This window comes from Atractosteus spatula, chromosome 14 (assembly GCF_055471065.1).
Source record: "Atractosteus spatula isolate fAtrSpa1 chromosome 14, fAtrSpa1.hap1, whole genome shotgun sequence".
NCBI lineage: Eukaryota > Metazoa > Chordata > Actinopteri > Semionotiformes > Lepisosteidae > Atractosteus > Atractosteus spatula.
This window is the reverse complement of record NC_142719.1, coordinates 9,768,136-9,793,970: the sequence shown is the minus strand read 5'-3', so window position 1 is coordinate 9,793,970 and position 25,835 is coordinate 9,768,136. Positions and strand designations below refer to the sequence as shown.

Genomic DNA, 25,835 nt, shown 5'->3' with positions numbered 1-25,835 from the left:
TGTCATGGTTTTTGTCCCCGGAACACAATTTTGTTAATCATTCTTAATAGTCTGGATTTCACATTTTCAAAAATGGCTGTTAGGCAAACCACAGCTTCCATTATCCTGAATATCTGCCAGGTATGAGAGATTATGATGAGTGATTTCCTGGCCGGACTCCATGCTGAGTAACCTGAATCTCTGTCAGTAAACTTGTGGTTCAGTAGGCTTTTTGGGGGCATGCTTGGAAAATGAGGTAGTGTTACAGTATATGACAGTAACAAGAATATGTTAAAGGTAAAACCTGACAGGCTTTTTTTTAGCAACAACTTGAAGTAATAGCCACAACCCATATGATAGGTGCCTGAATGCCACATGAATATTACCAATACTTCCCTTAGGCTATCAATTAATAATATCCGTTAAATCATTTGAAAATGTGAACATTGCCTGTACAGTATATTTAAGGCATGCCCCTTTTATTTACTAAGACATTGAACAGTGTTCCTATGTCTGTCAAGAAAGCAATGGATCTAATGAAACATGATCACTACCTTCAGCTTTTCAAATAAGGTTCATTTACAAGTGCAATAAATATTGTTCATTTAGAATAACCTCTTGTTAAATATTAGGAACAAGAAATGGTAAGTAAGAAAAGAAGACGAGATACACATAAAACACCAACATTTCCACAGCTTTTATTTGTCGTTTTAGAATAATAAGTTGTTTTAGAAAAACAAGAACTCAATTTCGTCAAGCTGAATAATATAAAATGTCTGGCATAAGTGAAAAAGAACATACAATGGTTGAGCAGTGAACACTGTTATCCACTGGGGGCGGTGCGGTGGCTCTGTGGCTCAGGATCTGCACCTGTGGCTGGAAGGTTGCTGGTTCGTATCCTGCAGCTGGCAGAGGAATCCTACTCCGTTGGGCCCCTGAGCAAGGCCCTTAACCCCAACTGCTCCAGGAGTTAAGCTCTGACCCCAAGCTTCTCTCCCTGTCTGTCTGTCTCATAGAGAGCAAGTTGGGGTATGCAAAAAATATGGCCAATAAAGTGATCTTATCTTACTGTGTCATACTACAAGTTGAGGAGACTTTCATTTTATTGAGCAATACATTTCAGTTCAGTTCTGTTTCAGTTAGCTTCAAAGAGCACATTTAAGCACCAGTTCGACTCTCCTAATGATTTAGAATTAAAAGTTAAATTCACACACTTATCCCAGGTACTATTTGTTCTATTTCAAACTGGTTTCACACAAGTCATGTAAATACTAATATCTTTACTGCAGAAAGATTATTAACAGCTGCCAAATGATTACTGTGCTGGACACAGCTAAATACGTGAATAATTAAATTGCAGAACAGAGCAGCGCTTAACAATTAATAGTCATTGTGTTTTTTATGCAACACAACTGTACTAATCTGTAACATCAAAAAAGATCAATTAGTGAACCTCCTCCTTCTGTACAATAGCAGGTTTCTAGTGTTGACTGTTACAGGTTAGCTAGTGTATATCAGGGTCCAAGGACAGAGGAGCTATTACTGACGTTTTCTGTTTCCAGTGAGTTATCCTATTAATAAATACTTTATGATTGTGGGGGGAAGATGGGTTTGAGACCTAAAACTAAAGACATGGAAAGACCTAGACCTATTTCAAAAGTGGAAAAGCCTGCAATAGAAGTGGAGTGCTTCCCCAGTCTTTTCTGTGTGCATAATGGTATTTCCAGGTTCTTTTTCTAAGTACCTTTATACGGTACATACTTCTTTCCCTATCTCTACCATTGCTTAGAAAGGAAAACATATTAATCTCCCTGCTGTGTACACAGAGAGCGTTGCGTAGAGGTCAAAAAACACTCGGCAAAGACATGTAACCTCTGTTCTCCCTGCAAAACATAACAAACCTGTTCTCAATCACTGGGTGCTCCACCAGCAACAGGAGTCCCTGAAGACCACCCTCACTTAGTACAAATGAACTGTTATTGAAGGAAACATGAGAAGTGATTCCTTTCACAAAGGAAAGACTAAAGATATTCTGCTTGCTGTGGAACCTGCTAGTGCCACCCACTCCATGTACTGTATGTGCAGCATAAAAGTCATTACAAAGATTCACTTTTTATTATTATTGTAAAAAAAAGAACACATTCTGGTTTATAAATGTAACATGCACATCCCATTTGATCACCAACTCTTCCAGGGATCTAGGACTTTTGGCAGTGCGGTGCTACAGTGTCTGTCCAGGTGCAATCTCTAGCCCATACTACTTCTCCTCCCTCTTCAAGTGTAAATTCAGCAGAACGGACATAACCTTGCTGATAGAGAACACGCAGCCTGGCATGTGGCATTCTCTGAATAGTTTGATTTTTTCAGAAAGGGACCTGTTGAAGGCTTGCACTAAAACACCCTGTCACAACAAGAGATTGCTCCTTCCAGAGCAGAAAGATAGTTTATTTTTGTCCTGTGTGGATGGGCAGGTATGACCTAAAGGCAGCTTCCATTTGCACTGTTAATTATAGCTTACTGAGAGCTACAGTATGTTTGTTGTGAGGAATAAAAAGGGATTGCAGCGTTTAAAACATCACTCATCAGCTCTCTCCATTGGTACATCAATGATATATGTCATTGGCTTCTTTGGCATTTCCGTAACTTTGTTAACTTCTAACTTGTTCTATATGTGGAGGAATTCTAAAGTAGGTTATACTGTACCATAGACTTTACAGCTACATACAGTAAATACAGCAACCAGGCTCACGCATGTAACCCTGAAGTTGATTTTTTTTTCAGACATTACCAACGTTATAATTATTGTTATTATTTACTTAGCACATGGCATCACCTTGGGTGACTTGCAAAGTATAAAATATACAGTATACAAGTATACATACTGTAATACATAAAGGAAATACAAAAATAGAAAATATAATCAAAACAAAAAAAAGAGTGCAAATGCCAAGAAAAAAACTATTAGGAGGTCAATATGAGAAGTACAAAACCTTTGCTTAGAACAGTGAAAACAGAGACCATAAAGGTAAGCGATATGTAATTAGGAATGGGTAAATCCTTATTTAGCTGCCCCTGACTGAGCAGAAAAAATGTCTTCAATCTATGACTGCTTCTCTAATTGGCAATTCAGAGTCTCATGTCATGACTTGTAAGGATCTGTAAGGACCCCTTAAGGAATGAAACACCATTAGCAAAGTCCATTCACTGCCTTACACCATAGCCAAATAGGCAGAGCATAGTACAACCTCAGTACGAATCTACAAAGGCTGAGACAAAAGGCTGGGGGTGTGAGAGGTGTGTATAGCCTGAAAACCGATGGATCAATGCCTGTGATGTGTTGTTTACACAGGCGCTGGGGAACTCCTGATGATCTGTAACATGACAGTAACTGTGGAGTCAGCTCAGATATGTCAACTGCAGTAACCTCACCCTAGCAACCTCTGCACTTCACCCTGAGCAGTCTTTTGCAATCTTACTGCAAAGTGCACTTATTCACCCCTTTTGAAAGTTTAGCATTGTCAGTTTGAGTCTCAGCCTCTCCCTTTTAATGAGAAGACGAAAAGCATACAAAACATAATGGACAAGAGGAGGTTATTCAATGCCTTGTGTTGTTTTTGCAGGCAGTAATACATTTACTAATCTAAGGATCTCATCCAGCCATTTCCTGAAAGAATTAGTGTAGCTGAGCATCATGTGCAAAATATGCCTCCTCTTCTCAAACCTACAGTATATGCACTCCTTATTAACTTGTGCCCTTATGTCCTTGATTCATTGTTCATTGTAAAGCAGTTCCTTGGTTCCAGTTTCAAGATTTCAAATACCCACAGATTTTTTTTTTATTCTGAGGACACTCATGATGCCAGTGTCCTCTGGTATTTGTTCCGGCTGAGCTCTTAATCATTTAATTTAATGCTGATATTTTTTATCTGTTTTCAGATCTGGGAATGTGAGAGCTTTTAATTTAACTCAAAGAAATGTATACGTATCTTTAAAAAGTTGTCTTTTGTGGAAGGGAAAAGGATTAGATTGAAGGACTTATATATCAAATTATTAGTAGAATTAAGTCCATTAAGTAACTTGCATCCATCTGCTGGTGTTGGGGTTAGCTGAATCAGTTTTGGGTGGCCCTGCTATGTGCTAAATGACATCTCTCAACTCTGCTCAGGTATACTGCAGATCCTTGGGGCACTCTAGGACAAAGACTGAAAACCACAGTATTACAGTAGGTTCAGAATGAGAACCGTAACACTGCTTTGTTTAAATGATTCAGTACTTTGCAAAATGCTAAATGCAGCATTCTGTTGGATATTTTGTTAAAAAATCAATTCAACATGAGGTTAACCATTTTTGATAGGCTGCTTTCTGAATATTTTACCCTGCTTTACCATGCCTTCACTACTTTTACAACATTACACTATGATAAAGATCTCATTTTTCACAAATGCACAAATGGACTGATACTGTTGTTAAAGTACTCTTATCACTACAGTATATTAACAAAATCTAGCGTTCAGTTGCAGTTCAATTTACCCACTAACTTCTTCATCCTTCATCTAAATGTGGGCTGTTTTTTTGTCTTGTTCCATCAATCTTGGTCTTTTTGAGGGGAAATGATTTTTTTGGAAAACTTGTAAAATGATTTATTCTGTACTGGAGATTTTCATTGAAAGTAAAAACCAGTACCCCAGGATACTGTGCTTCATAAGTGGCTGCTCTTTGGATGGTCCTGAAGGCTTGGTCATTAAAGAACCCCTAACATTATTCAGAAGAGTAGATGTGTCACTCCAGTGTTGTGGCTACAGTTCTGCTTTAGGCTTGGAAATCTGCCCTTCCTAAAGTTCCTCCTTAATTCAACTTCTGAAGCAATTTTTCACATCTCATCTTCTGTGCACTGTGGTTGCTAGCACATAATGATCACTACACATCATCCAGGTAGGTGTTACATTTCAGGGGTGGATGTAGTGGGTCCCTTCCCATACTGGATGTAAAGAGCTCTGGAATCCTTTGGGATAAAAAACACTGTGTAATTAATGTGTTAGACTGTGTTAGACTCAGAGCTGTGGAAGTGAGTACATATACAAAAGTGTGACATACCTTTTTATCAGAATTCCAAGATGACTGTATGTACTGCAAATAATGCTATATGAGGTAAGAAAGCATTTCCTGTAAGCAAAAACAAATGGCAAGATGTTATTAAAAAATGTTAATGTTATTAAAAGATTTGACCCCCTTATATTACTTTATTATTACCATAACAGTATAGAAAACTTACCATTACAGAAACTTTTAGGTAATCAAATATATCAAGGTAAATAGTGCTTGAAAAGGCCTGAACAGCATCTCACCTCCTTAATACGTTGATTCTTGGAACTGCTCTGTTACTCCCTATGAGATTTTCTTGTGTGCTTGTATGCTTGTCCTAAAACCTCTATTTATTTATTTTCATTTAGATGTAGTGTAGTGTAGGTAACAAAAGTTCCTTTGGGGGAAATCAAATGGAAAATGATTAAACCACACAGAAGGTAAGCAAAGACTCGGTTACACATTTTTAACTGTGGAATGAAAACAAAGCTGGCTAAGCCCCTGTGAGAGATGCCTGTACTTTAATCTCTAGAATTGTCAACAAAAAGGCCTCTCATTAAAGATGTGTCATCTCCCACTCTCTGACTCCTGTCAGTATCAGTCTGCTCACCTGTCTGGCGCTGCTCACACTACACAATTTATGGGCTTTCAAAACAGTTCTGACTCAGAAGGCACACAGATCTCGAAAGCTGGCATTTAAACTGAAGCTATCAGCAGTTCTGACAGAAATGACCTCAAAAACCTTGTAAATTCAAGCTGTCGTGCAAGGGTAGTGGATTAGGAGAGCAGCATGCATTTGGTTTGCTCGGCACTGACAAATAAATCTAATTCTGGAAGAGTATAGAGAGTAAATGTATAGAGTGTTCCCAAAATCTTAAAATCAGGAGAAGTTTAGTTCTATAAAATCAGAATTCCAAGATGACTAGACTTGGAATTTTTCGTCTTTTCTGATGTCTGTTTTTGCTTGTCGGGCTGGACTGCTGTAACACATCAATTTCCCTACGGGATCAATAAAGTCTTATCTTAAAAAAACTTTTGTTCCCTCTTTTCTAACAGCTTTTAACCACATACATGATGTTTTCTCTTAAATATGCCCATGTTAATATGAATTGCAATCTGTGTTGTTATTATAAGCGCACATACTGTAGAGTTTTGCAAAAATGTCTAAGTAATCTGAATCATGAGGAAAAACAACCCAGTCAAAAAGATGTACTTAGGATAGGAGCTACACCTACTTTAGAGTCCATAGCGATTGTTAAGACATTCCAAGCATATGGAAAAAAAAACAATCCAATTTTTAAAGAATTAAAAAACATAAGACAAAAAAAACATTGAGTGTATATACATTGCAGTAGAAAAGAAACATGCAAATGTCATGCTGACAGACACCCCAAGGGGGAATTAAGAAACCATGGAGCAGTAAGCAGTAGTGCTTACAGACACGCCATAAAGATTACATGTATCGGCAGAGCTATTTGTACAACCTCATAAGCTGAAAATTTGCAGATGCTGATTTTACGTTGTGGGAAAGGATTGGTGCTAAAGTACTGGAAAGGAAGAGGAGAAACATGCATGATGGCATTCTTATATATTTTGATTGTGACAGACCTAAATGTGTTACAGCAGTTTTTTGTGGAACTGCTCAGAGTCATACTGGTCTGCACTGGAGACTTTTCTCATTCATCAGTATCAGCTGATGCCACTTTCTTGGTTTATAACATTCATTAACATGTGAAATATAACTACACAGTTATATTGAGCAACGTTTTGGGAAGTTTTGGGAGTTTTCATCTTTCTCTTAAAGCAGCATTGACCAGCCACTTTCAAATTTTTACTAAACTGTTTCTTGTCAATCAAATATTTAATTGTATTATTAAATATTTTAATATTTAAGTGCTTATCAATGACCTCAAAATCTTATATTGACTGTACCTGCAATCTATTTGCTTTTATTGGGCACTGGGTTTAATTTCTGAGGTTCTATCTGCGTGGAGTTTGCGTGTTCTCCCTGTTTTCACATGGGTTTCTTCCAAGTGCTCCAGTTTCCTCCCAGAGTTGGGACCTCGGTTTTCCGTCTCAACCAAAGGATAGCGCCTTTTTATGGTACAGTGTCCCCGTCACTATACGAGGGCATTAGGACCCACATAGACTACAGGATGTGCACCCCCTGCTGGCCCCACTAACACCTCTTCTAGCAGCAACCTTAGTTTTTCCCAGGAGGTCTCCCATCTGGGTACTGACAGGCTCATATCTGTTAGCTTCAGTGGGCTGCCAGTTGTGAGTTGCAGGGTGATATGAGATTATATTTTATTGCATTCACCAGAAGAGAACATTCTTGGGCAATAAGATGTGTTTATCCTCAATAATTCCAAGTAACAGCAGGAAATCAGCTGGGGGAAATAGTGAATAGTCTGTTGACAGCACAGAGATTAATCTGTGGTTTTCCATTCCACATGTGAGGAATAATTCAAAATCATGTGACAGTCAGAAAACCTTAGTAGTGAAAACCAGATGAAATAAAATTCTCCAGCTTCAGCCCTGAAGCCTTCTGAAGCCTGTCTAACGGGAGAGGAGAGCTAGAGTCCTGAAAACAGATAACATAGTTCATTTCAGTTGGATTTCAGTGCTAAGATTTATTGTTCTGTTTATTGTGTGAACATACTGTACCCTAGATTCTGACACTTCCAGTACATTCAAGGTGGTGTCTTGTGGGCTTTTCAATCAGTAACAAATTACAGTAGGACCTAAAAATAGGTGATTTGATTTCTTGTCAAAATAATTATTTCAGTTAAGGAAGTGAGATGGTGTTCGAATGAAATGAGTGGACACAAAAGTCATTGTGGACTAGAGTCCACTCCTGATTCAGGTATTTTTATAGCAGGGATCTCATATTCAGTCCCTGAGGGGTCTGGTGTCTTCTGGTTTGTGTTTTATCCACATTCTCAGTTACATACTGTAGTTGGTCTAAACATTTAATTAGCTCCATAAGTGTAATACATTTTACAATTCTGAATTGTTTTATTGTTATATGTGTGCCTATAGGTGAATATAATATAAAAAGACCTTAAGAACACCCCCACATGTGTCTATTTTAATCTGTTAGAGGGTTAGTTGTTTGAACAATTCAGGTTGGAACAAAATTCAGGACACATGCAAGTAGCTCTAGGATCACATCCTGAAATAAAGGACTGAAGAATATGCAAAATTACTTAACTCATGTCTGTGTAACTGTTTTTTATTATTTTAAAATATTACACAATAAGGAAAATCCAAAAGGAGATTTTTTTTATTCTGATGGTTTAAAGATAATTTTCCATGAGAGACATCATTGGCACTGCAAGTCTTTCCATTCTTTATATTTTTCTTAAACATTTACGGAGAATTAGCTTTCAAATGCCTTGACTTGCTGAAACTTATAACATGGACACATACTGGGTATCGAGGCAAGTTATCAGTTTAAATAAAAATCTTCTAAAAAGACAGATAAAGTTGTATTAAAAACTTAGCCTTTTAAGACTGAATTAATTACATTAATTAAAAGGTCAAATTAAACTTCCATATCTTTCATCCGACTGTCAAAAGCAGACCTAAAAACAGAGGAAAAACATTACAGAATATTTTAATTGGAAAAATACACTTGGATTAAAACCATTTCTGTAGTGACTTTTCCCCTTTTACAGTGCATAAAAAGCACACTGCAGCTATGGGCTGTTCTAACAATAGCTAGTTTGAGTGCTGTAACTTCCTGTCTGTGTGAAAAAAATAATTTCACTTTCACTTTGCAAGAAGCAGCCGCTGTATCCTTATACCGGAGTAAAGAAAGAGCTCCTATTTCACTTCTTTTACAAAGAGAGATGGAGTTCAAATACCCAGTGGCCCGAAGAGACGAGACCAGGGTAAGTGAAGTGTGTTTTCTTCTCTTCTGGTGGTGTGCTTTGCCTTACAAACACAGTCATGTTGTGAGAGGTGGAGTACAGCCTGGAAACCAGGCCGTGCACCAGCAGAAAGAAAACCTCTCACAGGGCCGTCCACCAGAAAATCTCAAGGCACTCCAGTAAAATGCCTTGGGTAAACCTACAGTTCTACACTGCAGCAGATCAGCCATCCCTAGGGCCAGAGTTAATCTCTGTACTAGGAATCTAAACAGGTAATTCCATTACTCCCAAAAAGTAATTACAAACATATTGCATCCAGTTTTCTCTGTAGTTCTCTGCAAAAAAAGCAAGGGAGAAAAAGGAGTAGTGGGTGGCTAAAGTTCTTCTTGAGACCGATTCATGGTCAGAACTCATTGCAGATCAAAGTTTTTCCCTGTGTAATATTTTAATTGTAGCAATCATTCTTCACAGGCTTTACAGAGTTCTTGCGGTTGACGCATTTGTGTTTAAACTGTGAATATTATTTTTTTCGCATAACTTCACTCCCATTAAATGCAATCACTTCTCTTCACAAGAAAGTTCGTCAATTTTTGAGGGAGGTTAGATGCCATCAGTAAGCATATGAGAAAATCCACTTCCTCTGAGAGTAAAAGACAGCTTATGACACTAGAATGTGTGTCATGTGGAAATGTGAGCATGCAGGGATATGACATTATGTGAATGGGAAACATGCAGCAGGGAAGCTGAATAGAGTTTACAGGAATCGTTGTCACTTCTCCTTTCCCAAAGGTTGATGACTACCATGGCACCAAGATTGCTGATCCCTACACTTGGCTGGAAGACCCTGACAGTGAGGAGACTAAGGTTGGGTGTGTTGCTATGGGATGTGGTGGGATCAAAGGTTAGCTCATGACTGGGTTGTTTGATTAAGGCTCTGTTTAAAAGCTGTTGCACAGGGCTCCCAGGTGATTTAGCCAGTAAAACGCATTGGGGACTTTTTTAATTTAGAAAAGGAAATTATCTGTGTTATGCTCATCTGATCTGAAACACCCAAGTGTGTGAAATTCACCTCTCCGCTACAGTAAGAACCCTGGGTAACACGAGGAGTTAATACAGAAGTATAGGCAGACTCCTCTGACTAAACCATATTTGAGCAACTCATCTTTTTAGACAGCACAGGCAATGCCGCCCTGTATTTGAGGTTCAGTCATCAATGAAGAAAAGGCAGACCCCTCACACACAGCACAGTATGGCTGCAAGTGCCCAGGAGGTTGTAGATGTCACTGTGACACTAAGATCCATACTTGCCCAGTTAATCCCAGCTTTTCCCCTGTGGTTCTCATCCAGTCAGTTGGTAACATGACCCAGGCTCAAACCACTGAGCACCTGTGCTTCTGCTCTGACCTGCAAGGGCTTTCACTGGTTGAACCACTCCGGAGGGGGACCAGGTGTTTTTTTCAGCAAAATCAATTTACATTCCATATACTGTACCACACACCTTTTCATAGAAAGCACCGTTCTGCAGAAGTGCAGCCGAAAAACTACCTGTCATATAGAAAGTGCCATGAAGTCATAGACAAGGTTGAAAAATAGATCATATAAATGTCACAAGAAAATCCCTAATTACATTGTGTTTGTGTGCTGCAGGCTTTTGTGGAGGAGCAGAACAAGCTGAGCATGCCCTTCCTAGAGAAGTGTGCAGTGAGGCAGAAGTTCCACGACAGACTCACAGAGCTCTTCGACTATCCCAAATACAGCTGCCCCTACAAGAGAGGGGGGAGGTAGGCACTTTCGGTTTAAAAGTCACTCAAATCCACTGTTTGCCTCTAGCACTCACCAGTGCTGAAGATAAGTAGGTGACAAATATTTTCCACACTCAAGCATTTGTGTAACATTAACATTGCTACAGGTATTTCTACTACCACAACAAGGGTCTTCAGAACCAAGACGTGCTGTATACCCAGGACTCCTTGGACGCAGAACCCCGTGTGTTTTTTGACCCCAACAAGCTCTCAGAGGATGGCACCGTTGCTCTGAAGAGTAAGTCCCTTTCTTTGCAACCTTTAAAATGGAGCCAGTTCTTAAAGGTCTCTCCTGAGCATCAGTAGTCAGTCCTCTCAGATTTCCCAGCACTGCCATGTCTGAGCTACTGAGCATGGCCAGCTTTTACTTTTGCTGTCTCTCTGCCCCTGTCCCATACAAACACTATACATATGCAAGCACTGCTAATGCGATATAACTTACAAAATGTTAAACTGCATCATATTATTGAGCACATGCAAAGAATAGACTACAGCTTGCTTACCATTTTATTACCACAGTAAATTCTACTGTGTAAACACTACCAGTCACAGCCAGAAAAATAAATTGAATTGAAAATACTGCCACAAAATGGGATCTAATGGGATGAAAATGGACCACAATATGCACATGGTGGTTTAAAGCACAATGTATGTTTTCTTTTGTTTTCTGTATATAAACCACTCTGTGCTTACCAGTTCTTGTAAATATCCACAATTGAAAGAAAATTAGAAAGGCTGCAGATTAGAGGAGGTCATTCAGTCCATCTAGCCTGTTTAATAGTAAGAAGCTCACTGATTCAAGACTCTCAGCTGTTTCTCTTGAAGGAAGCCAGGATATGGGCTTCAACAACATGGCAGGGAAGCTTGTCCGTACTCCCACATTCCCACATCCCTGATTCCAAAATTCAGACCAGATCTTAATGAACTGAGCTAATGATTTCAATTGCTGTAATGGTGCTTAGTGTTTATTAAGCAATTGGGAGCTCAGCTGAAATCAAAACCAGAACTGACAAACAGAATTTAGAAAAGGGTCCAATCCATGGAATGGGATCGGAAAACCCTGCTTCGGTAGGTTTTCCTTAATTTTCATCAGCGTTTCTTTTGTTGTTCAGTAAATGTTTTGGCAATAGGAGTGTTCAAATTCTAACTAAATACTGTTACACAGTAATGTTTCAAGTTAGCCCTTTTCTTCTCGGTTTTGTCCTGTGATTCAATATAGGAATTTATTATTAGGCTTTGAAGTTTCCTTCAACTCCCCAATGGGACTCTAACCAACTAATACCTAATGAATGCAAGGAGATAACGCGAGGGCTGGCTGGAAGAGAATTATGGAAGATTGTGCAGTCCTGGAGGCTTGCATCTGAGCTCTGCCTTTGGCGCAGTCATGACTGTCTCTTTCCCTCTCCGGTAGTGGCGCGGCTCTCAGAGGAGTGCGAGTACTTCGCCTACGGCCTGAGCTCCAGCGGCTCAGACTGGGTGACGGTGAAGTTCATGACTGTGGATGATCAGCAGGAGTTACCCGACAAGCTGGAGAGGGTGAAGTTTAGCTGCTTGGCCTGGACGCACGATGGGAAGGGAGTCTTTTACAACTGCTACCCCCGGCAGGAGGGCAAGGCTGATGGTAATAATAATAACCCTTACACTTCTATAGTGCTTTTCTGGACAGTTGACTCAAAGTGCTTTACAGGTAATGGAAACTCCTCTCCATTACCACCAACGTGTAGCCCTACCTGGATGATGCAACAGCAGCAAAAGTGCACACAGTACGCTCCCCACACACCAACTCTCAGCGGGAAGGAGAACAGAGTAATGAAGCCAGTTCATAGATAGGAATTAACAAGAGGCCATAATTGGTAAAGGCCAAAGTTTAGCCAGGACATCAGGTTTAACACCCCTACTGTTTTTGAGCTTAAAAACAGGATTTTTCAATGATCACGGAGAGTCAGTTTTACATCTTATCTGTAGAACGGCTTCTTATTTCCAGTATAATGTCCCCATCACTGGGGCATTAGGATCCACACAGACCTCAGGGTGAATGCTCCCTACTGGTCCCACTAACACTTCTTCCAGCAGCAACCTTAGTTTTCCCAGGAGGTCTCCCACTCAATTACTGGCCAAGCTCACACGTGCTGAGCTTCAGTGGTTTGCCAGTTTTGAGTTGTGGTGTGATACAGTATACAGTAGCTGAAGGTAGGGTTGCGGATAGCATTCCACACACACCTGATTACTCCCCAGTGAATGCAAATACAGTATCTGCTGGTTTTATCACTTCAGAAAGAATCTTCCCTTTATTATTGTAGTTTGGGCCCCTGCTAGCTTTGTAAACTACAGAAGATGGTATAAAACAGCTGTTGTGTGTTTCATACCTTAACTTTGTTTTAAGTGCTTGCATGGATGGACATGTTGGGATGAAATGTTTTTCTGCTCTGTTTCATTATTACAATCTTTACAAGAGCCAGCCGGCTGTAAAATCTCAGGCAGCTTTGCAATATCTTATTTACATCATAGTTACCTGAGGTTTTATGATTTTAAACTGAAGTGGCGGATGTCTGTTTTATTACTATTATTTCTTATACATAGATCTATCAGTGAGTACAGATTTATTAAAATGCACCAGTGTTTTTCAGGTGTGCCATGTCATTCAAATTAAAAAAAAAATGTTAGTCTAAAAATTGCCTAAATTAATGCAAAAGAAATTAAAGTTTGAGTTTCTTAGCCCTCTTTGGAAAAGAAAAATAAACAAGCCTCAATAAGTCCTCTAACAAAAATCTAAGTTAAATAATCAGGCCATCTTTTCCTGCGTTTGTAAAGCATTTTGTTCTTCTTCAGGCATTGCTTGATAAGAATATGTGAAAATATAAAAAAAAAAACATTTCCGGTTTCAGATAACGATATATAATTGAGAAATGCTTGACAATTAAATATGGTCTATTATGGCTCCATGATTATATTATTTGAATTAACACTGTGAATGAAAAAGAGAACATAACTGTATTTAGCTGCATCACATTTCTGTTGTCTGAAGTTCTACATTTGAGACCAGTTTCCAGGTGATGCTGGTCAACACTCCCATAAGCTACTTAAGTTTCAATATGTCTTTTAATTCTCTAAACAATAAAGCTAACACTTGCTCTCTATTCCCAATCATACATACTGTAGCTTGCTTGTTCTTTACTCCCACCAACCTAAATGTCAAGTAGATGTGGCCTCTGTACAACCAAAACAGTTGTAATACACTGTGCATTCAAGAAGTGTTTCCTAGGTGAGAGTGGACTTGTTTTTATATTATGAATGTTGTAAAGGTTTAGAGGGGGTTGGCAAATCTGAAAATGATAGCAGCTAAATTTGTCTATAACTCACACTTATCCACAACTCCCCCACCCCCCCAAAAAAAAGAAATAAATATGTGAAACCTTCTAGCAGTGAGCAGCCTGAAAAGGAAACCATGTTGGTCAAAAGGTGAAACATTTACACATACTGTTCTTTATAGGCATTTACTACTGATATTTGTTTGCTGTTGTAATGGTTTTAACTTACATAAGATACAGTTACTTTGGATTTGTGCTGTTTAGTGTACATGATTGGTGGGTGTATTACTATATGCCACCACAAAGAATGTAAACCCTAATAGAATTTCCTTACAATGTAATTGGCTTTTTAATAAGCTAAATGGCATCTTCTTTTAAACTAAAAGCACAAGATATGTTTGTTTTGCGTGTGTTTTCATCCCATTTGGCAGTTTTCTTTGTTTGGAGTTTAGTTTTGTAAATAATACTGGTTTGAGTCCCAGGGAAGCCAGGCTTTCAAAAGATAAAATGTTCTGACATAAAAACCACATCTTGCAGTTTTGCCTCTGAATGTTTTTAACCTCTCATTACTTGGGGCAATGGAATGTGAAAAACTATGTTCGTATTAAATTGGTACAGGGACTAATGGCTGACCATAAGTCATAATAATCTTTGCAATAATAAATTCCAACAGGGACAGAGACCACCACCAATCTCAATCAAAAGCTCTTCTACCATGTGATTGGAACACACCAGTCAGAGGATATTCTAGTAGCAGAATTTCCTGATCATCCCAAGTGGCAAAGCAGCGTCACGGTAACCAGCATCCTTATTCTGAATTGCTTTTTGTTTCTTACTGGATAGGATGCCTACAGAAAAACACATAAAGGCTCAGTGAAGAATTCAAAAGTCCAAACTGTAGACTGAGTCTTCATCGAGAATATCTGTGTGTACAGTACGTGAGAATGTAGATATGTATAAGTATGCTGGCGTGTGTGAGTATGCATATTTGAGTATGTGAGTGTGCTGTTGTGAATGTGTGAGTGCACTGGTGTGTGTCTGTGAGTGTGCTGGTGTGTGTGAGTATGCTTGTGCATTTGGGCATGGACTGCTGTCAATGTGGGAACAAAGCCTGAGAAAAAAGTCCCTACAGAGATTGCAACTCCTGACAGATGATGATTGTGGAGACAGTCATACAATGTAAATGAGTTATTTAAAGAGTACAGGAACACAGAAGTGTGTGTTTGACGGCACTGTCCCTGTTGGAGCTCTGGATAGCCCAGAAGTACGATTTTATAATTCAGTAGCTGTCCTCTAAGACCTCTAGTCACTAACTCCCTGGCTAGTCATTGTGTAACACTCTGCAGATGTACAGTATGTACTGTATCATTGCTGAGAGTTTCACATGTATGTCTGCAGGTGTCTGACGATGGACAGTATGTGGTGATGGCAATTACAGAGGGCTGTGAGCCGGTCAATCAGCTGTGGTACTGCGACTTGCAGACGCTGCCCAATGGTATCACTGGTACGTATTGTATACAGCAAGGTCAGGGAAAAGCTTCTGAAATTCTTCAACTCCAGCACTGTGACTGAACCACCTACTGCAGCAGTAAATCCAGAGCAGGTTATCCCAAATGGTTCAACAGATCCATTAGGAAAAATGTAAGAGAAAAGAAAGTAATTTATAAAATGATTAAAAAACCAACAGCACCCAGTTAAAGAAAAAGAGTCTAATAAACTGCTGACACATTGAAAAGTGTAATAGAAAGAACATGAGAGAAATAGGCTGAAATATTGCAGATTTCTAATGCAATTAGGCTAGAACAAATAAAAAGTTATTTCAGTAAGAAAATATAAAAATATGTATTAAGGATGAAGTATAACGCATCTGATATGACAGTGGTAAGCTTCTAGATGATGAAAGGGAAAGAAAAACTCTGAGGTGTAAATCTGAGACATTGTGGGCCTGGAACCATTATGAAAAACTTATTGTAAATATCCTTCCTCTTTGTTTCCAAGTGATTTATTCTTGATCCCGAAGACCATTGGGTTGACTTTGTACCTCCTTCTCAACACTGGAGGACACTTTTGCCTTTCCCTGCTACAGGTCGTACCATTGCTCTCACCTGTTTGTGTCCCCACTGTAGGGATTCTGCCCTGGGTGAAGGTGGTTGATAACTTTGAGGCGCAGTATGGCTATGTGACCAATGAGGGCAGCCTCTTCACTTTCCGCACCAACCTGCAAGCGCCTCGTTATCGTCTGATTAACATTGACCTGACGAATCCGGAGCCCTCCAACTGGACTACGCTCATCCCAGAGCACGAGAAGGATGTTCTGGGTAAGAGGAGCTGTGGCTGGAAGTAGAGGGAGCTGAGCAGGTCAGGTTAGGGTAGAGAGAGAGCTCCCAACAGGATCCCTAACCTTGAGGGACACACTTAGGGTTGAGTATAGAGTTAAGGTCAATTTGTTTTTGCTTTTAAGAAAACATGAGGGAAAATTCAATGTGTGATTGATCGAATACCGTGTCCATTTTAAACATTTATAAAAAATGAAATAACATAACAAAAACAATCCTAATTTAAACAGTCCCTTTCTGTATATTCACAGAACACACAAGTTACTTGATAAGATGTTGCCTCACCACAGTGCTGTGACATGCGGTACAGAACACCTTAACTGTAGCTACCCAATGGTAGCACTAACCTTTAAAGTGTTGTAACTGCTATACAGTGGGTATAAAGTCATTTTTAATATCCACCACTGAAGCACAGCACCCACCTGGGTGACACACAGCAGCCATTCTGCATGAGCAGCTCCACTGCACAGCACATCAGAGGAAGGAGTGAGAATTTGCTCCAGCAACTGAAATAAGGGGGGCCAGGGGGGATTTTAGTGAAGGTCTTTTTGTGCAAGCCCCGTGTCGAATTTAGCTAGGCTATCCTACTCTTCTAAAAAGTGCCATGGGATTTCCCTTATATAGAATAACTTGCACCCAAGAAATGTGGTTTATGCAAAAATGTTTACTGAGATGCGTTATAACTTTATTATTTAAAAAAAAACAAAGGATAAACAAAACCTTTGGCAAGAGGTGACATGGTGGTGCAGTGGTCAGCATTGGGGCCCTAATTTCAGTCCCAGAGCTGGGGTGCTATCTGTCTGGAGTTTGTATGTTCTCTCTGTGTTCATACAGGTTTTCTCCTACACTTCAAAAACATACTGGTGGGTTAATTGGCTTCTGGGAAATCTGGCCGTTGTGTGTGTCTGTGTTTCTGCTCTGCGACAGGCTTGCATCCCATCTAGGGTGTACCCTGCCTTTCGCCTGTTGCTTGATGGCTGTGGCTCCACCATGACCCTGAATCGGAAGAGGCAGTTACAAAATGGATGAGTGAATTTAACAAGAAAACAGACTAACACAGGCCACTTCTGGATATTACAGAAGAACTTGATTACTAAACCCCAGCTGAAGTAGTGACACATTTTCCTCTGATAAGAAATGTAGCTGTTCTGTGGAATGTGGGTGTTGCTGTGGCTCCAATGAGGCAGTCCGGTGGAATGATGAAGGAACAGAATGACACCATCTTCTATTACATGACTTAAACAAACTGTGTTGAAATATAATATGGTAAATGAGTTGTAGAACAAATACGAGGTGTACAAATGGGAAATACTGTATGGAAAAAACAAATAATTTATCCCAATTAATGTCACAATTAACATCTTAAAGCAGAAAAATATATTAATAATAATAATATTAATATTATATGATATTAATATCATATTAGCTAGAGTACTGAAATTATAACTTGATTATTTAAATAACTTTATTATTCTAAAAGCACTGCAGATTCAACATATAATGTAACATAGCACACGTATATTTGTTCATAGTCAAAATGAATAGCAAACATTAAGAATCTAAGTTTTTTATAAGGTTTACTGATGGTGCATTTATCAAAGAGGAAGTGAAAAATGTGTGGGTGTTTGCCAATTTAAGCCTGTATTTTTACCCTTACCAGAAAAAAAGATCAGTTCTATAATCATGTACAAAATGTAGCAAATTGTAAGTTCTTACTTCTAAAAGGCACTCTCAAAAATGTATTAAATTTATGAGCACTCTTGTCTACAATATGTACGCGTCAGGATAATTGAATGTCTAACCAACACTGCCATCAAGTGGTAGATTTTGGATTTTATTTTCATTTTACAGCTCACACCTTCACAATCGTACTATATGTGCTGAGAAAATGTGAATGGGAAAGCATTAACACGTAAAAAAGGAAGGGTGAATTTAATTTCTCTCTGCCTCTGTCTGCTCTCGAACCCAGGCTTTGTGGCCTGTGTGAACGTCCGCTTCCTGCTGGTGAACTACATCCATGACGTCAAGGACGTCCTCCAGCTGTACGAGCTGAAGAGCGGGCGATTCCTAAAAAACTTGCCATTGGATGTTGGCACCGTGGTGGGACTGAGCTGCAGAAAGAAGCACACGGACGTCTTCTACAAATTCACATCCTTCACTACCCCAGGTAAAGCCCTCACGCGGCGTGGGCTTCAGACCTGAGCTCAGCGCCCCCAACTGGACAGTTATTGACAGGCAGGGATGTCAAAGTCAGTTGCAGCCTGAGCTCCTGGTGAAATCCGATAATTTCCCGGTTTAAATGAGTTCATACGTCTTCTAAAGCTTTTCTTGATTTAATTTCAAGACACCATATCTAGAAATCCTTTTCTTTTCAAACCGGGATATGTGTGTTGAAATAAACCAGATAATTTGATAATAAATACATTACTTACAATTTGGATGGAACTATGACAAGAAGGCCCTTTTCCCCACATTAAAAAATAGAGAGATACAGAACAAAATGTAGCAGAAAGTTTTATTAGCTGTAGAATGAGAGAAGCAGTTATTTGGTAACTGCAGTTCTTTGGTACCACACAAAACCAGCTATATATCCAGCTATATCAGTTTTCTGCACTTCCTCCCTTCCTTCTATCTCCATGTACTGTTCTGTGAAATAGAATTATCCCATAGCATAGTGGAAAAAGACTTATTCATATTAACCACCCATTAATCAGGTCAGGTCTTTAATATCATTTCAGTGTCTGTAAAATTTAAGGTTGTTCCCGGAATTAAAAAATCTAATTATTCAACAACATGACTGGACCTTCATGAATGAACAGCACAAATATTATAAAGTATCCAAAAATAATTGCATTAACACATGCTGGTCTTACTCATTACTAAACTCTGCAACAACATGCACAATAATATGTGCATATTTCTATATGTATTTAATTACTTGCTGTATAAATATACATTCACAAAAGTACCATTGACATAAGAAAAAACAACTATTTTAAATTTTTGGATACCTGGTAATTTTTTGTGGAATTGATTCTTTGTGCACTCTCAGTGCCCTTGAGGTTTTGAAGTACTTCAAGAAAACACTGAAGATTTTCAATGGTGCAAAGCAATGTGAAAGCCATCTTCTTTTTGGGGGATTTTTCTGATTAAAGCTCTATGTAGGAGGAAGTGCTGCCTCCTCCTTTTTTTCTGCTCCTGTTCTGGTGCCTCTTACCGATCTGTCTACTTCTGCCCTCTAGGAATTATCTACCACTGTGACCTGACCTCTGACTCTCCTGAGCCCACTGTGTTCAGACAGGTGGAGGTGAAAGGCATCACCCCCTCTGACTATGAAACCGTACAGGTACACTGTAGTCCAGCACCTTGTAAAACATTTCACTGTGTAGAGCGCCTTGCACTCTGAGGCACCCCAGAGCACTGGATAGCATTAAAATCAAATGCGAATGCATTTACAGTAAGTGAAGTAGATTCAAACTGAAAATATCATGCACTGTTGCAGGTCTTCTATCCCAGTAAAGATGGCACAAAGATTCCCATGTTCCTGGTGCATGCAAAAGGGCTCCAGCGTGATGGATCTCACCCTGTTTTTCTCTATGGATATGGCGGTTTTGACAACTCCATCCAGCCCTACTACAAGTCAGTAAACTGTTTTGCTAAGTTGAAGGAACAGTTTCTTTTCCACGTGTTGAAACAATCGGCAGGGTTGGGGATCTCGCTTGATCACAGCTGATGGACAATGCATAATATCATATCAGACACCACTTTGTTATGGATGAATTTAAGGCTGACTCTTGTCAAGTGGATAGACTATCCCTGTTATGGAGAATATTTGCCATTGAATAAATGAAAGCCCTCAAAATAGATCCCTACAGCAGCTATTAACAGCTAGCAATAAACTAATGACAAAGGTTTGGCATATGCTGTCTGTACAATTCTGGTACTGTTAACATGTGCAATATTCACACAGACCATCCCCTGATCCTTACCTCGATTGAAAAGCAAAACTTTGAAGCGTTCTTTTTAATGAGTCATCTCTGTAGTTTTGATACTACAGAAAAGGGCTACAAAATTTGTTGTCCTTCCAATCTACACTGTTACATAATTATTAGGATGAATATAGCAAATAAGAAGCTGGTGTTATCAAAATTTGAGAGGATTTGATTTGAGACTGGAGATTTGAGAAGCCCCCTTATAGACTTGAAATGTCTATAAAATTGATATATTCTATACTGTATATAGACTAATGATATAATAGACTGAAAATGATGGCAAATTAACTTGAACCAAGTACGTCCATCTACAATGCTAATTGTGGACACAGACAATATGTATTAAAAAAGCAGAAAAATCATGGTACTATCAAGAACGAGCCTCTTAATGACTTAAATCAGCTATTTATTTCTACTGTACAGTAGAAAATTTGAAGACACACCAGAACCCCAAGACTAGAGTGGTACCAATCACATCTAGAAATGTCTTTTTTTCATTTCCTTTTTGGCTATAATCAGACATTTTCTGTAGAGCTTTAATATAAATGTTCTTGGTTGAATATGGATAAATATACAGTACACTATGCTGATCCTGCACTACCAACGATATTGCCAATCTGTTGCTAATACTGTGTTGCAGTGTGGCCTACCTGCTATTTGTGAGGCATCTAGGTGGCATCCTGGCTGTTGCAAACATCCGAGGTGGAGGAGAATATGGACAGACCTGGCACAAAGGTATGCCAACACATGGCCATGGGATAAATACAGATCTAGGAAGAGTGTCTGGGGCAATAGAAAAAGGTGACAAACTGCTTGGGAAACATTGCCACCATATTATCTATACTTGTCTTCCACAGTCACCTTTTAGCCCTGACATATTTGATAATGATTGAACAGACTGTTCGAGAATGCTGCTGATAATGCAGTATCATGCCAGACCTTCTAATCTGAGCAGTAACAGACAATTGTTATTCTACAAATGTCATAGGAAAATGAATGCAGTGTAATAAAGTGTGTCATTATTTAGGCTTATTTGTCCTATTTATATATTCATTTTACATTGTCTAGTGATTGAATGAGTCACAGGGTACTTTGAGGCTTGATGTAGCAGAAAATGTTACCTGGATATTTCTGAGGAAGGCTTTGAGCTGGCAGTAACAAAAAAAATAGCTTAAGTGCAGTCACATTTTATTGTTTTTTTTAAACTGGAAGTTTAAATGCTGATTTGTTTTTGGTTACATTGACATTTGAGGATTATAATATTTTTAAATATTGGTGGAGATCACATTTAATGAAGAAAATAAAAGGTTTGCTGATATAGCTCCAGGAGAGGGCTATCAGATTTTAAAGTGATAACTTTACTATACTATAAGTTTTGTTTGCTAAAAGTTACTAACTTTACAATTTACTATATGGTGTTGTGAGACTGTTTAGGGAGTGGGGTTAATGTGAAAGCTCACATTTCCTGTTCAATAGTACTTCCATTGCTACTGTAGATTGTAGAGTAATTGCCCGTGGTGGAAATCTTTGATGTGAAAACATTACATCTATGTACTTCAAATGTAAGGTTTAACAGACTTGAGTCCAGTTTTGTTGAGATGCCTGATACATCTGTCTTGAGGTAGAGCAAGTATGTACAGTATGTTGATTACAGCAACTGACCACATTGTTCATAGTTCAGTTATAAATTACTACAGTTAAATCAAAAACCAACTGGAAAACACAATCACTGCCTCAGCATGTTTCTTGAAGTTAGTCATGATGATGGATCTTCCTGTAATTATTTGATTGCCTGGCTTTTGTCTTGTGTTCCCTGTGCAGCTGGGAGCCTTGGGAACAAGCAGAACTGCTTTGATGATTTCCAGTGGGCAGCCAAGTACCTGATCAAAGAAGGCTACACTACACCCAAAAAACTGGCCATCAATGGAGCCTCCAATGGAGGTCTTCTTGTAGGTAAGAAAGGAGAACTTTCAAGAACTTCTGAGTTTGCTACCTCATGTTCCTAATTCACCTCTCAAGACCAGTAGTACTACTTTCTGGCATTCAACAAAATTACATTTTAAGATCTTTTAAATCTTACTGGCATCCTTGGAGCAAGTATTTTTGAAAGCACTCTGATATTAAATGAACAACTAGCCAAATGTATTGGGACTGGCTGACTGACGGGGTTTTGCTTCTAGATATGTACTGTAGGTGTTTGTTGCTCTTCTTTTTGTTGTGTTGTGAAATGTACAGTATCATACTGCAGGATCTAGAGCATCCCCCTGAAAGTCAAGCGAGAATGAATTGGGCTGCTTTTTCAAATGGTGCTGGATTGTCCATATTGTCAGCCTCATTTTCAAGCATCACCTCCTCGGTTTGCTTTTAAGAGTGTGCTTCCTTAATTCTGATTGAACTGCAATTAATATGTGATCAAGTTATGATGAACAGACAAATGGGAATGATAAAGTATCAGACACTCCCAAAGTGAGTATCTCTTGCTTCTCCAGAGGTCTAATTGGTAAACAATTAAAAAGGGTCAATGTGTGCATGTACAGTATTTCTTTTTAAATACATTTGTATGTGTGTCGAGCACCACTGAGACCGCTCTGTGTGTTCTTCTGCTCGTGTCAGCGGCCTGTGTGAACCAGCAGCCAGACCTGTTTGGCTGTGCTGTGGCGAAGGTGGGTGTGATGGACATGCTGAAGTTCCACAAGTTCACCATCGGCCACGCATGGACCACCGACTATGGCTGCTCTGACAAAAAAGAGGAGTTTGACTGGCTCATCAAGTAAGTTCCGCCTAAAGTATAATGGCTGCTTTCGATGGGTCTGCCTTCCTTTTAGCACTGTTTCAAAATGATTATTTTCCTTACACTCAACAAAATCAGATAAGTGCAACATTGAAGAATATGTAGTTATAAATACATTGGTGCATGCATACAAAATAAACTTATACTGTTTATCTGACTTCTCACACTGCTTGTCTGACTTTTTTTAAAGTTTTATGTTATTTAACCTGTTGCTGCTGCTGTTCTGTGTTTATGTTTCGGTTTTTCCTTAATGTTGCTGTTTCAGAGCATACATGCAAATTAGCATTTCATTGCCCTTGTGCATATGACAAATAAACTGAACTCAAGACTGAGCTCTGTGCTTTACAGCACTCTGCTTTTAACATTGTACAACAATTAAATGTTTAGAAGGGCAATAAACATTTTCCCTGAATTAAATCAGGTTCTCATTCTACTTCATCTAATATAGACAGTAATATAGGGAGTAGAAGTGGATTCAGTTTTTTTTTTCAGATTGTTCCTGAACGGTGGAACTGTGGGCTGCAGTGACTACTGAGCTCAAAACTTCTAATTTTAAATATTCAACCAGTATAGATAATCACAATTGTTGAAAAAAATAGTATTAGTGATTAAAATCTACAGTAATGTTATTGAAGGTGGCACAGTAGCATGGTGACAGTAATTAGCATTGCTACCACACAGTGCTGGGGCCCTGGGTTCAATTCTGGACCTGGGCTGCTACATTATCTATGTGGTCTTTGTATGTTCTAACCCTGAAAACTAACCCCGAAGTGAGTGTGTCTGTGTCTGTGTGTGCCCTGCGATGGACTGGTGTATCCTGCCTTGTGCGCTTTGCTTGCTGGGATTGGATCCGGCTTCCCTGCAAACTGGAATTGGATGAAGTAGTTAAAAAGTGAATGGATAGAACAATGTTATTTGTTAATTAATTGTGTAAAGTATTTTTACGACAGTATGCTTACCTGAAAATGACAGCTCTAATTTTATTGAGCATTGAATTTCAATAAAATACTGCTTTAGGTATAAGATTGCAATGCTTCTGTTCGCACACTACAGTATACTGTATATACATTGGCATCATCTTTAAGCAATATGTTAATGTCTTGCCCTGCTCCTGCCCTGCAGGTACTCCCCTCTGCACAACCTCCCCCAGGCCCCCACAGACAGTCTCCAGTACCCTGCCATGCTCCTGCTGACAGCGGACCATGATGACCGCGTGGTGCCCCTGCACTCCCTTAAGTACATCGCCACCCTGCAGCGTGGCGTGGGCGCCAGCCCCAAGCAGCGCCAGCCCCTGCTCATCCGCATTGATACCAAGAGTGGGCACGGGGCTGGGAAGCCCACTGCCAAGGCCATCCTGGAGGACACACACATCTTCTCCTTCATCGCCGAGACCTTGGGGCTGAGCTGGAGAGACTGAGAGAGAGGAAGAGGACTGACATGCTGAGAATCAGTGGCTGGGATGAAAAGAAGCCAAGTATTATCCACACAGCACAGTTGTATGATCCAGTCCAGGGTTTACAAAGCACAAGGCTCTCCTATAGGTAGTAGAGTACAGATTTATTGAGACAGCTTAAGATTTTTATTATGTTCTGCACATCCACAAAATACATTTTCAGTTGATTATGATCACTAGACATCTAAAATCTCTGTGGCTGTGAATTCCTTTTTTATCATTTAAATTAAGAGAATCTGGAATTGACCTATTTTGTCTTTTCAACTCCAAAGGCTGGATTTCATTTGCACAGCAAATTGCATCTACAGAAGCAACAGGCCACTTTTTGCACTTTTTTTCCCCAAACCTACACCAAGAACTGTATGACCATTTTTTGTTAACAAATTTGATTTTGCTTGATAGCAAAATCTGACAGGAAATTTTGATTGGACGCATGTTGCTGATCTTTGGAGATAACATCATAAGATTGCAATAGCCATTCTTTGCAAAAAGCTGTACAGCTCTGTAATAACAAATTCAAGAGCCAGCTTTAACCAGAAAAACAGAAGTCCTTGAGAATTTCCCATACAAAACATGCAATTAGTGGCCATTCCAAAGTGAGCAATCCTTAAGTTTAAAAATGCTATTTAATGGGAGTGTTTTCCCCATTCCTGCAAGATGAGTAATATATGACACAAGAACACAAGGTTTTAGTCACAAGGAGTCACAGGACTTGCAAACCCACTGACACCACCCATTCTGATACACCCACATTAAAGAATGCAGTCCTTTCCGAAAATCCCTGAGGGAAAAGAGTAATGGAGAATGCACAGAGAGGGCTGGCAGACACATACCTACCGTATACGCGGGACACACAGAGAGCACACAGAGCAATCATTCATGTGACACTGGAGTTACCATATTTCAAAAATAAAGAAAAGAGGACACTCCATTGACTGGGGTGGAGAAGGGGTTTCTGTAATTATCTATCAAACCTTCGGTTCCTGTATTTGAACATTCACTCAAGAGGGCATGTACCATTAGATATTTATACAATACAAAACATTTCAAATCCAAAACTTTATGGGGAAAAGAATAAAGGAAAAATTCCATCTGGAAGTATGATAACCCTATGTAAAACTGTTTCTTGAGCTGGATGCTGTTGCAATTTTACTGAAATAAAAAGAACGTGGACATTGAAGCTCCTGTTATTCTTTGAAGCGTTCTTTATTATCAAA

General features: G+C 39.2%; 1 protein-coding gene across 1 annotated transcript; it reads left to right on the top strand.

The window, feature by feature from the left end:
- The first annotated feature begins 8,823 nt into the window (after positions 1 to 8,823).
- On the top strand, positions 8,824 to 25,798 carry LOC148820588 (prolyl endopeptidase). The gene is made up of 15 exons (XM_088932559.1): positions 8,824 to 8,957; positions 9,726 to 9,800; positions 10,584 to 10,717; positions 10,846 to 10,976; positions 12,150 to 12,359; positions 14,720 to 14,841; positions 15,445 to 15,550; positions 16,173 to 16,364; positions 18,352 to 18,549; positions 19,625 to 19,728; positions 19,885 to 20,021; positions 21,015 to 21,109; positions 22,196 to 22,327; positions 22,988 to 23,144; positions 24,288 to 25,798. The coding sequence occupies exons 1-15, from the start codon at positions 8,916 to 8,918 to the stop codon at positions 24,580 to 24,582; spliced, it is 2,130 nt and encodes a 709-aa protein (XP_088788685.1). The 5' UTR covers positions 8,824 to 8,915; the 3' UTR covers positions 24,583 to 25,798.
- The last annotated feature ends 37 nt before the right edge of the window (positions 25,799 to 25,835 follow it).